Source organism: Condylura cristata, unplaced genomic scaffold, assembly GCF_000260355.1.
Source record: "Condylura cristata isolate star-nosed mole 26May11 unplaced genomic scaffold, ConCri1.0 scaffold00009, whole genome shotgun sequence".
Taxonomy (NCBI): domain Eukaryota; kingdom Metazoa; phylum Chordata; class Mammalia; order Eulipotyphla; family Talpidae; genus Condylura; species Condylura cristata.
The window spans coordinates 60575004-60586337 of NW_004567110.1; the positions used below are offsets into that span (position 1 = coordinate 60575004).

The 11334-nt window shown below is 31.8% G+C and overlaps 1 protein-coding gene across 6 annotated transcripts in view; it reads right to left on the minus strand.

Annotated features, from left to right (window-relative positions):
• SNTG1 (syntrophin, gamma 1) overlaps positions 1–11334 on the minus strand; it is a 682373-nt gene that overhangs the window by 151381 nt on the left and 519658 nt on the right. For all 6 annotated transcript variants that reach the window (XM_012723045.1, XM_012723047.1, XM_012723046.1 and 3 more), the window contains one exon: positions 4629–4731. In XM_012723045.1, coding sequence (XP_012578499.1) covers positions 4629–4731 — 103 coding nt within the window. The remainder of the gene's footprint in view (positions 1–4628; positions 4732–11334) is intronic.

Here is an 11334-nt window from a genome sequence, read left to right on the forward strand (position 1 = left end):
GAAGTGATCTGTAGCCACTGCAAGTACGAGTTCGATCCCCAGCCAGGGAAGTGACTCATATGGTGTGGCAGACCTCTCCTGTCCCACATGCTGCTCCCCTCAGCAGTTTATTTCAGTATATCTGCCTGTTCTGCTCCCCACTCTGTCTTTGATGAATTCTCTCACCCCTCACACCTCTGGCCTATACTGTGATTCCTATATGCATAAATTAAAAAATATATATATAAAAGGATAAGTATAAATTAGCCAATTTAAGTCAACTATATTCAATAAAACATACTTCACAGCCATGTGGTGTTTATGTTAGAAATAAAAGCTGTAATTGTCAACAGAATAAAGTTAGAATAGCAAAAAATTAAATAAAAATGTACTTGAGAGAAAGTTAATGTCATACTTAATGATAAAAGATTAGAATTGTGTCCTCTAATATCCTGAGCAAAAGAAGGATGTCCACCTTCTGTATTTCACAACATTTTTTTTTTTTTTGTAGCTTGTAGCTTTGAAATAGACAAGAAAATGAAATTGTGGAAATTAATATTGAAAAAAAAGCAAAACTCCTATTTATGGATGAAACAATTTTCTATGTAGAAAATAGGAGGAATGTATAAAATTCCTATCAGAAAAAAATAAGGAAATTAAATGCTGTTGCAGCATATGGCAATGTATACATGACTTCATGTTTAAAAGACAAATAGTTGGGTTGTACAATACCATTTACACATTAATAGAAAAATGTAAAGTTATTATTAATTAATGTAGTGAACTATGAACAAAACATCCTTACTAAAAATATTAAGTGCTGAGAAAAAACAAAATATATTATGTATATAAAGTGAGAGTTAAAGTTATTAGTGTTAACTCACCAATTTGTCTATAAATTTGATTTAGTCTCAATCAAACATTACCATGTTTTAAATAGAAATCAACATGCTGCTACAAAATTATGTATAGTAATACAAAGAATATAGAAAAAAAAATTATGGACATCATAGTAACACATTAGTCCATAGTGGGGTTTGGTGAAAAGCTGCACAACATAACAGAAATGAAGAAGTTATTCCTAAGTTCATGCCTACTTTAAACATGAAAATGTAATAGACACACGAAGGTTTAGAACCTAAATACAAAATTCAGTGCTCTGAAATTTCTAGAAAAATTGTAAATGAATAGCTTTGCAACCTTGGGGAAGAGGATATGTTTCTTACAGAAAATATAGATAAAAGCACATATAACATATCCAAGAAAAACAATAATGATACGATAGCATTTCATTTTGTCAGAACTAAAACTTCTGCAAACATAACACTATAAAATTAAAAAGTATATTTACCCTCAACTGAGAGCTAAAAAAGACTTTTATATAGAATACTTTATAAAATCTGGCACTGTATTCACATGTTACAAAATAAAATATGCAAATAACCGACAATATAAGCAAATAGCATATGATATGGGCTAATCAGCATTAATTTTCAGCGAAATGCAAATTAAAACAACCTTCAAATTCTACTATATACTTAACAAATGGCTAAAGTAGTTTTGCCTCACAAGTATTAAATATAGAACAACCAGAGCTATCCATAACATTAGAGCAGATACTGACAGGTTTTAAATATATGCTAATTTGAAAAGTATTTAGCAGTTTGTTAACAAACTTATACATCCGTCCTATAATGACTCAATAGTCCCACTCCTAGTCTCTATCTATCTATCTATCTATCATCTATCTATCTATCTATCTATCTATCATCTATCTATCTATCTATCTATCTATCTATCTATCTATCTATCTATCTATCATCTATCTATCTATCTATCTATCTATCTATCTATCTATCTATCTATCTATCTATCTATCTATCTATCTATCTCTACTCATCTCTCTATATATAAAACATATGCTATATATTATATATAATATATACGTATAATTGTATGAATTATAAGAATTCCAAAGCCTCATCATCAAGATAATTGAAGCTTAATTATAATAGTACAATTGAAAAACTGGGTTGTCTATTAACAACAGATTTATAGATATGCATATATAATATATGCAACATGCATAATGATGTATATTATTTGTGTGTGTATAAAGTATCTTTAATGTATTTGAGAAATGCAAGTGAAATCCTTGAAGTATCTGATTTTTCCCCTAGAATGATTTTATTAAAGGTTTCAAAACAGGCCCTCCCTGGTGGCGCAGCGGGTTAAAGCACAGCACTGAGAATCTAAAGCCGCTTCCACATGAGTTCGATTCCCGCCTGCCCCGGAGGTGACCACATGGAGTGGCAGACCTCTCCTGACCCGCCCCCTGCTCCCTTCAGCAGTGTACTTAGTCAATCTGCCTGTTCTGTTCCCTGCTCTCTCTGGTGAAGCCTCTCGCCGCCCCTGAGCCTCTGGCCTGTACCCCAGTTCTGTATGCACAAATAAATAAATCTTTAAAAAAAAAAAAAAGGTTTCAAAATATATCATGCTCACATAGAATATAATATGTGCATATAATTGTGCATATATGTGTATATGTGTGTGTTTATATAAAAATAAAATAAATTGACTGTAATTTCTGGGTATGCCATATATTTGAAGGACACACAGAGGTATGTCTTTGATTAAAAGGGCTGTGGATTCCTGTTTGTCGCTCTTGTCTGATTTCTCTAGCTAGACTTCTAATACCATATTGAACAGTATTGGTGAAAGTGGATGTCAACTATTTCTTTTCATCCATTGGCATGATCTTATAAGTTTTGTCTCTTCTTTATATGGTGATTTACATCGATTTGCATATGTGGAGCCATCCTTGCATCCCTGAACAAGATCTCACTTAGTCATTATATGTGTTCTTTTAAATATACTGTTGAATTTGGTTTGTTAAGATTTTGTTGAAGATTTTTATATTTGGGTTCATCAGGAATATTAATTTGTAGCTTTTTTTTTAATTTTCTTTATGCTTGTGTGTGAAATTCTTGTCTGCTTTAAGAAGACACTATACTGAATCAAAGATTTTCACATGATACATTCAACAAAAAACTAATACCCAAGATATAGAAATAACATAATTCTACAAAAACAAAATAACTCAATCAAAAATGGGCAGAAGTGTTAAGTAGGTTATTTTTATTAGAAGGAATACAGATAGCCAGCAGTCCACGTAAAAGTATTCACTATTGCTTATCCCAGAGAAATGAGTGTCAACACCACGATGAGATATCAGAGATACCATCTAATGCCTATGTCAAAGCATTGATCAAAAATAGGCCAAAACAACAAATGTTAGGATGTCTAAAAGAAGGAATCCATACAATGTTAGTGGGGAGCTACACTGGTTTAGCCCCTACTGGAAAAAATATTAAGATTTCTCAAAATATTCAAAATAGATCTGCCATATGATCCAGCAATTCCATTCCTAGATATCTTCCTGAAAAAAGCAAACACATAGATTCAAAAGGATATATTCATTCTTATTTTCATTTCAGTACTACTTACAATAGCTACATTATAGAATCAATCTAAATTTCAATGAAAGAACAACAGATTAACATGTGTTATATATACATGATGGAACACTACTCAATAATAAAAAAAAATAAAAAAAAGGCAAAAACAAAAACTCTCTACCTGCAACAACATGGTAGAAATGAATGGGCTTATCCTTAGTGAAATAAGTCAGAAGGAGAAAGAAAAATACTTACCATTTGTTTTCAATTATATGCTATACAGAAAAACAAACAAACACAAATGACGAACAAAACAAATCCTAGATTAAGGTGGCAAAACTGAAGCTAGTAGAGGGGAAAGTGGGAAAGATGGGGTGAGGTCCAACGGGTATTTAATGTAAAGGAATACAGGTGCTTTGATGATGGATATAGTGTGGTAATGTATATCTGAGGAGGTATAAAACTATTCTCTGAAATCACATGCAGTATTATAAATCAATACAATACAAATTGAGGTAACAATATTACCTCAATTTTAAAAAATGAACAAAAATTTTAAAAAATGAGTGGATAAGATAAGCAAATGGGTGCATTCATTACAACTAATCCAACTGTTCGTTTAAGACCTTTGTAATTCAATGCATACAAGCGATATCCACGTTTAAAAATATATTCTTCAGTTTTAACTAAAATATTATATACATTTAGTTGTATAGTAAACAATTTGACATTTAAATTTAAGTAGATATAAATTTTATTACATATGTGCATTTATATGTAATATAAAATATAAAATTTATTTCCATATACATCATTGTTTCTTTCAATTTGTTCATACTGAAACAATTTTAACCTAAAGGCTTGTTTATAAAATCTAGTAGATAAGTAAGAGTTTACCATTTTGTAGTTAGAGAAAATATGATTATCAAGTGTTATGAAAAAAAAATCATTTTACTTCTCTAGTTATAGTCTAGAATATAATTGCAAATGTGGTGAATAAATCCTGAAATAAAAGTAACATGTTTCCTATTCATAAGGGTTAAAGGAATTCTTAGTAATATGAAAAAATATGTTTGTATTCAGGAAGAAATGCCAACTTTATAAAGAAATTAGCAATTTTGTTAAGAAATAATGGTTTTGAAAGTAAATATGATGAAGTGAGCATTTTACCTATTCTTCATAAATGCTTACATGCACAGTCTTCATTCAGTGGAAGTTTGAGGAAAGCAGGTGCTCGTTTTAAAAATGAGACTGTTAGGGTTACTTCTTCACCAGCATTCCGAAGAACCTGAACCTAAAATAAAAATTCACATTATCAGTATATTCACAAATACACAAACACTATATACATGTCTTCAGTTATCTTATTGTTCCCTATATAAAATATATATATATATATATATACTTATTTATACACACACATAGAAAAATCTTGAAATGATTGTCTGTGCCACCTCTCATTTTTCCCCAATGGTTAGGCATGTTTATGAAATACACAGGCAGTAAATTCTCTAACACTGCAGTAACAGTCATCAATGTTCTTCCAATTCCCACCATTCCATGGTCCTCTGTAGATTCACATGTTATTGTCTTCCAATCACATTTATTGAGGTTTACTTGATTGTTTGGTGCATAGAAGTCAAATATGAGGATTTAAAAATCCTTCAGAAGGGTGTAGTACCAGCCACTGAAATGATTAATTTTAAAGTATCTGTTGAGACATGGAGAGGAATAATGTGGTACATACACACACACACACACACACACACACACACACACACACAATGGAACACTACTATAAGCTATAAACAAGATGAACTTTTGACATTTGTAACAGCATGGATACAACTGGAGACTATAATGCCAAATGAAATAAGTCAGAAAGAGAAGGACAAATACTGAATGGTCTCACTTAATTGTCAAATATAGGAAAATAAAATGAAGTTAGACAAACCAAACCCATAATAAATCTGTGAAATCCAGATGCAAAACTGAGGCAACCAGAAGAGGAGGATGGTGGGGTAAAACTAGGGTAGGGAGAGGGCCCCAAGTGGAAGATTTTTGAGTCAATGTTGTTGGACATGATGTGACAACATTTATTTATAAAAGTTTGATCCATGAACCCCTAAAGCACATGCAATGATGTGAACACATTTTTGACTCAGTACAATTTATTGGAATCTACCTAAATTACCAACTTATGGAAAATATATTATGTGCCTTCTGAAGGACATACATTGAGGGATGTTTACAGTTAACACAAATTTAAAAAGTGTTCTAATTCACTCTAACACTGTAATGAAAAATAAAGTTATTATTTTCCTATGGAATCATTGTACACATTATTATTTTTCCTAAAATCTTGGAATAATGTGGGAGAGTCTTATCAACACTCAAGCACTTCAAATAACAGAATCATTAAATAAAGTTTTATTAAAGTAAATTATCCAAAATTATTCAAGGTACATATTAGCATTATCAAATGGAGTCAAGAAACTGGGGAGTTATTCGTAACAATATATATAGTTATATAATATGTAAATAATATGTTAATTATATTCACATATTATCCCTAGAAAATATTACATTCAAATATTATACCTAGAAAATATATAAATATATTTATAATTTTAAAATAACACCTTAGGAAAGTAATTGAGAATAGTAAAGTAATAGTTAATAAACATGAGAATATAACTTTGTATATGATGCAGCAAAAAGATCAACCTCAAATATGTAAAATATAGGCTGATTTAGATGATTTAGAAATAACTGGTTCTGTTGAGACAAGATATATTTTTCTCTGCTACTTTTAACGCTTGTAAACCTCAACCCATCCCCCCACCAAAAAAATCAAGAGACAACCAAAGCAGAACTCTGAAAGGTAGAAAAAATAAGGAGAACTAATATACCTGCAGGCAGAAAGAACATATTTTAATTTTTTGCTTACTTATTTTAAGTATATTATTGTTTATCAAAGGAATGTAGACTTAAGCACTGTATATAATTGAGAGATACAGGTTCAAACCTCTTAGATATATATTACATCATCACACTCACCACCAAAGGATTTGTTAAATGGTCTTAGCCAAAGACAAGTTATTAATTTATATATTTACATATGTATATGTGCCTCTGTATACACACATATGCATACATATATGTATGTCCATGTATGTGTACATACATATGTGTGTGTGTACACACAATACCTGGCCGTGGATGTATGCACATGTATGTATGTATGTGAATATATATTTGCGTGCACACACACACACACTTACTGGCAACACAGACTCAATCCAGGAAAGCTCCTTCCAGCTCCTCATATAGCACCCATGGGAAAAATGGAAGCCCGTAAGATACAGAACAAAATAGCACTAAATGGGCTCTAAAAATTATATATTAATAGAACCACAGTCTACAAAATTAGGCTAGTACCTATGTAATTAACCGCATAATTTCCCACTTAACAAATCTGACATAATAAACAGCTCAGAATACATCGTTAATAATCAAAATGACTAGGATACAATAAAATGGCATGCCTTATTTACAACTGCTGATTGTTTTATATAAATATATAGAATATATATATACATATACATGCATATGTATATGCATGTATATGTATGTATATACGCACACACACACATATTAAGATGTACAGAACTGAGGTACAGCAAGAAGTGCAGGGGCGGGGTAAGAGGATTCACCAGACTCAGAGTAAGGGGCAGACTAGGCAGACAGACGAAATACACTGCTGAGGGGAGCAGTAGGCAAGACAGGTTTGCTGCGCCATATGAATCACCTCTGGGGCAGGGATCAATCTTGCACAGAATATGCTACATCCAGTTTCACAGTGCTGTACTTTTTTACACGATGCACCACCAGGAAGTGCCTGATATTTTTATTTTTTTAAATAATCTTGTAGAGCAATTTTAGGTTCACAGTAAAATTGAAGGAATAGTACAGGGACTTACCACAGACCTCCTTTCGACATACACATCCTTCCTCACTGAAAAAATGGCACCCTAGAGCAGTATATTTTCATATGAGAACCAACACTAATGTCATTATTACCCAGAATCCACTATACTTTAAAATTCATTTGTGATAATCTAAATTCATTCCATGGGTTTGGATTCATGTGTAACTACATGTACCTACTATTACTACATTATAGAGAATTTTAACTATCTTACACATTCTCTGTGATCTGCCTATCATCCCTTTCAGCCACCCCAACATTTGGGATTGTTTAATTGATGAAAAGAAATAGTTGCTTTTCCCAAATATATTTTAGGCACACAAGAGGAAGCTCAAAACACACATACACACAGGTACACACACATACCTTTAGTGGCAGTGGGGGTAGCTAGCCAGCTGTGAGTGTATTAGATTTTTTTTTTGTTTTTTTTTTTTTCCTTAAGGTTAGAGGAAAATGATATTTAGATCCTGAGAGGATGGTAAATATAAATTTGGTCACAGATGACAATGATGGAAATTAATTACTTAGCATTTCACATTAACATTGTTATCATACAGCTAACCATATTAAGTGCACTAAATCATGTCCTTAAAGACCTGGTCATGGAAAACATAAAATTAAACATGATTTAAATTGCGGGAATGTTGGTTTATATCATTGTTTATTTATTTAAATTGCGGTAATGTTGGTTTATATCATTGTTTGTATTTGAGAAATTTAAGGTCCATGAATTTAAAATAGGTACTTTTACAGGCCAAAAAACTAGGCTAACCTTAAATAGGCCAAACCTAGACCTTACCACAAGCTTTATTACCTTCCTTAAAGGGATGACAACATTCAGATATTGAATAAAGCAGCCATCCTTACTGCATTGAGTTTTCAGCTGTCAGGGAAGAAAATAATCTGGCTTATTATTAAAAGGAAAAGCTTGAGTTGACATTGTAATTTAAGGACTATCCTCGATGAAATTTTCTAGCCATCTTGTATCCACTTTCAGTTTCAGGCACTGCTGAAGAGACAGTCAGTGATTTATTCAACTTTCTGTATTTCGATCAAAAAAAATACTGCATAAAAAAATTACTGTGATTTCACGCCTAGCCACATTCCCCATTTTTTTTTTAAGATTTGTTTAGTTATGCATACAGAACTGGGCTACAGGCCAGAGGTGCAGGGGAGGTGAGAGGATTCACCAGGGATAGAGTGGGGAGCAGAACAGGCTGACTAACGAAATACACTGCTGAGGGGAGCAGCAGGCGGGTCAGGAGAGGTTTGCTGCACCATGTGGGTCAGCTCCGGGACAGGGATCAAACTCATGCTGAAGTGGCTTTAGTTTCTTAGTGCTGTGCTTTAACCTGCTGCGCCACCAGGGAGGGCCCAATTATTCCATTTATTAATCATTATCTTTATTTTGCCCTTTTCTAGGAAATCTTCATTTTTCTTTAATTTTAATTTTGGGAGATTGCTTTGCTCTCCCAAATGTGCATATGTTTGGGACACTTAGATTGATTTCACTATGTAGCAACTGTAGATAGCTGTGCTAATATACTTAGGTGTAGATAAATTCTTTCGTAGTAGAGTTTTCATATCAGTTGGATAAATACATTCAGGGGTATTGTCTGGTCATATGAAATTTATATTTATATTTTCTTAAGAAAAATCTATACCATTTTATATGGGGTTGCAATGAAGCCCATTTCCATCAACTGTAGATGAGTGTCCCTGTTCATTGCAACCTCACAAACATTTGATTCCATTATTTTTATACATATATAAGCTATTCCTAAAGTGTCTCAATGTAGTTTTGATTTCAAATATGTGAAATCATTCTTTTTTTATATAAGCTATTATTTTTATATGTTTTATAAAGTGTCTCAATGTAGTTTTGATTTCCATGTCTCTTATAAGTGAAACTGAACAGTCTTTCATGCTTGTAGGTCATCTGAATGTCTTAAGAAAAATATTTTTGAACCTTTGCTCATTTTATTGTTTTTTTTTTTCTTTGTTTTGATGGATTGTGTAAGAACTTCATAGATTTTGCAGATCGATAGACCCTTGTCAGATCCATGAGCAAACTTTTTTTTTCACTTTTTTTCTGTAGATTGATTTTTATATGGTTTCTTTTGCATTACAAAAGCTTTTAACTTGATACAGTTCAATTGTTTGTTTGCTTTTGTTTCCTCTGAGGTTGAATCCTCTATTATATCTTTATGGTAAGTGTCTACAATTGTGCCCCCTATATTTTATTTCAAGCAATTTATGGTATTAGATCCTATATACAGATTTTTAATCAATTTTGAATTAATTTTGTTATACTGAGTTAACTATAGGTCTTATTTCACTGCCTCCCCACCCCCACCCCCCAGTGACACTCTATGCTTCCCAAATTCATTTTATTAAAGAGACTACCTTAGCTATGCTGTATGGTTTAAATAGTTTCTCAAAGATATGTATCCATATTTGGGTGGGTTTAGATATGGATTCATTGCTCTATTCCATTGGTCTGAGATTCCTTTTAGTTCTGGTGCCAAAGTGTTTGTATTACTATCGTTGATTAATTAGTTTAAAGTCTGGAAGTGCAATACTTCTATTTCTCTCTTTTTCTCAAGATTGCTTTAGCTATTCAGGGCCAATGTTGCCTCATATAAATTTAATTATGATCAGTTTTCCAGAATGAAATCATTGGCATTTTGGTAAAATAGACATCTGTAGATGTCTATTTTAATCAATGAACATGACATATACTTCCCTATTTTGTTGTTTCTTTTTTTATTTCCTTTAAGAGAACTTTATATTTTCAATATATTAGTCCTTTACCTACTTCATTGTTTATCCTGAGGTAAAGCCATCCTTTTTGGGATGATTACAAATGGGATTATACTCTTTTTATCCCCCCCCCTTTTTTTCCCTGATACAAGGTTTGCATACAGAAATGAAACTGAATTTTGTATCCTGTCAATTTACTACATTCCTTTATTATTTCTAGTAGTGTTTTGGTAAGAAATTTTGTTTTCAGTATGATTAGGTATGATAGTGGATGTGGGCTAGTCATATTTGGTTTCTATATTGTCTAAATAGGTTCCATTTAGTCCATTTTACTATTGATTTTAACTAATGAATGTTTAAATTTATCAAATATGTGTTTGGCATTTACTGAGATTATCAAATGGTTTTATCTTCCTTTTCATTTACCTGGTGAATGCCAATGATTTATTAACACCTGTTGAATCAGACTTGCATTTATGGGATAAAGACTATCTGATCACTGGGCTATTAAGCAGCTTGTGGGTTTTGTTTAATTTTTTCAAAGAACCAACTACTAGTTTTGCCAATCCATTAGACTGTCTTTTGTCTTCTATTTTGTTTATTGCTGATTTAATTTTACTATTTATTACCTTTGTCTGGTGTTTGGATGTTTTTATTCTTCATTTTCTTATTCCTTCAACAGCATACTTAGATTGCTTATTTGAGATTTCTTTTCTTATATTATGCAGTCCTGTATGGTTACACACTTCCCATTAGTACAACTGTAAAACATCCCATAGGGCCTGCTAGTTTGTTTTAGCATTTTCATTAGTTTCTAGATAGGTTGATTATTATTTTATTTATTCACTGACCCAGGAATTGTTTAGAAGTACTTTGTTTAGTCATCACATGTTCTATTTATTGCAGACTTTTAATGTGTGTGTTTAATATCTAGTTTTATAGAAATCTGGTCTGTTAAAGGTGCTTGATATAATTTCTATTTTATGAATTTTCTAAGATATGTTTTATGTTCTAGTATATGAGCTTGAAATCTGGAAAATCTTCTATGAGCAATAGAGAAAAATGTGAATTATTTCTTTTTTCTTTTTTTTCTTTTTCTTTTTTTTCTTTTTTTCTTTTTTTATTTTATTTTTTATTTTTTTT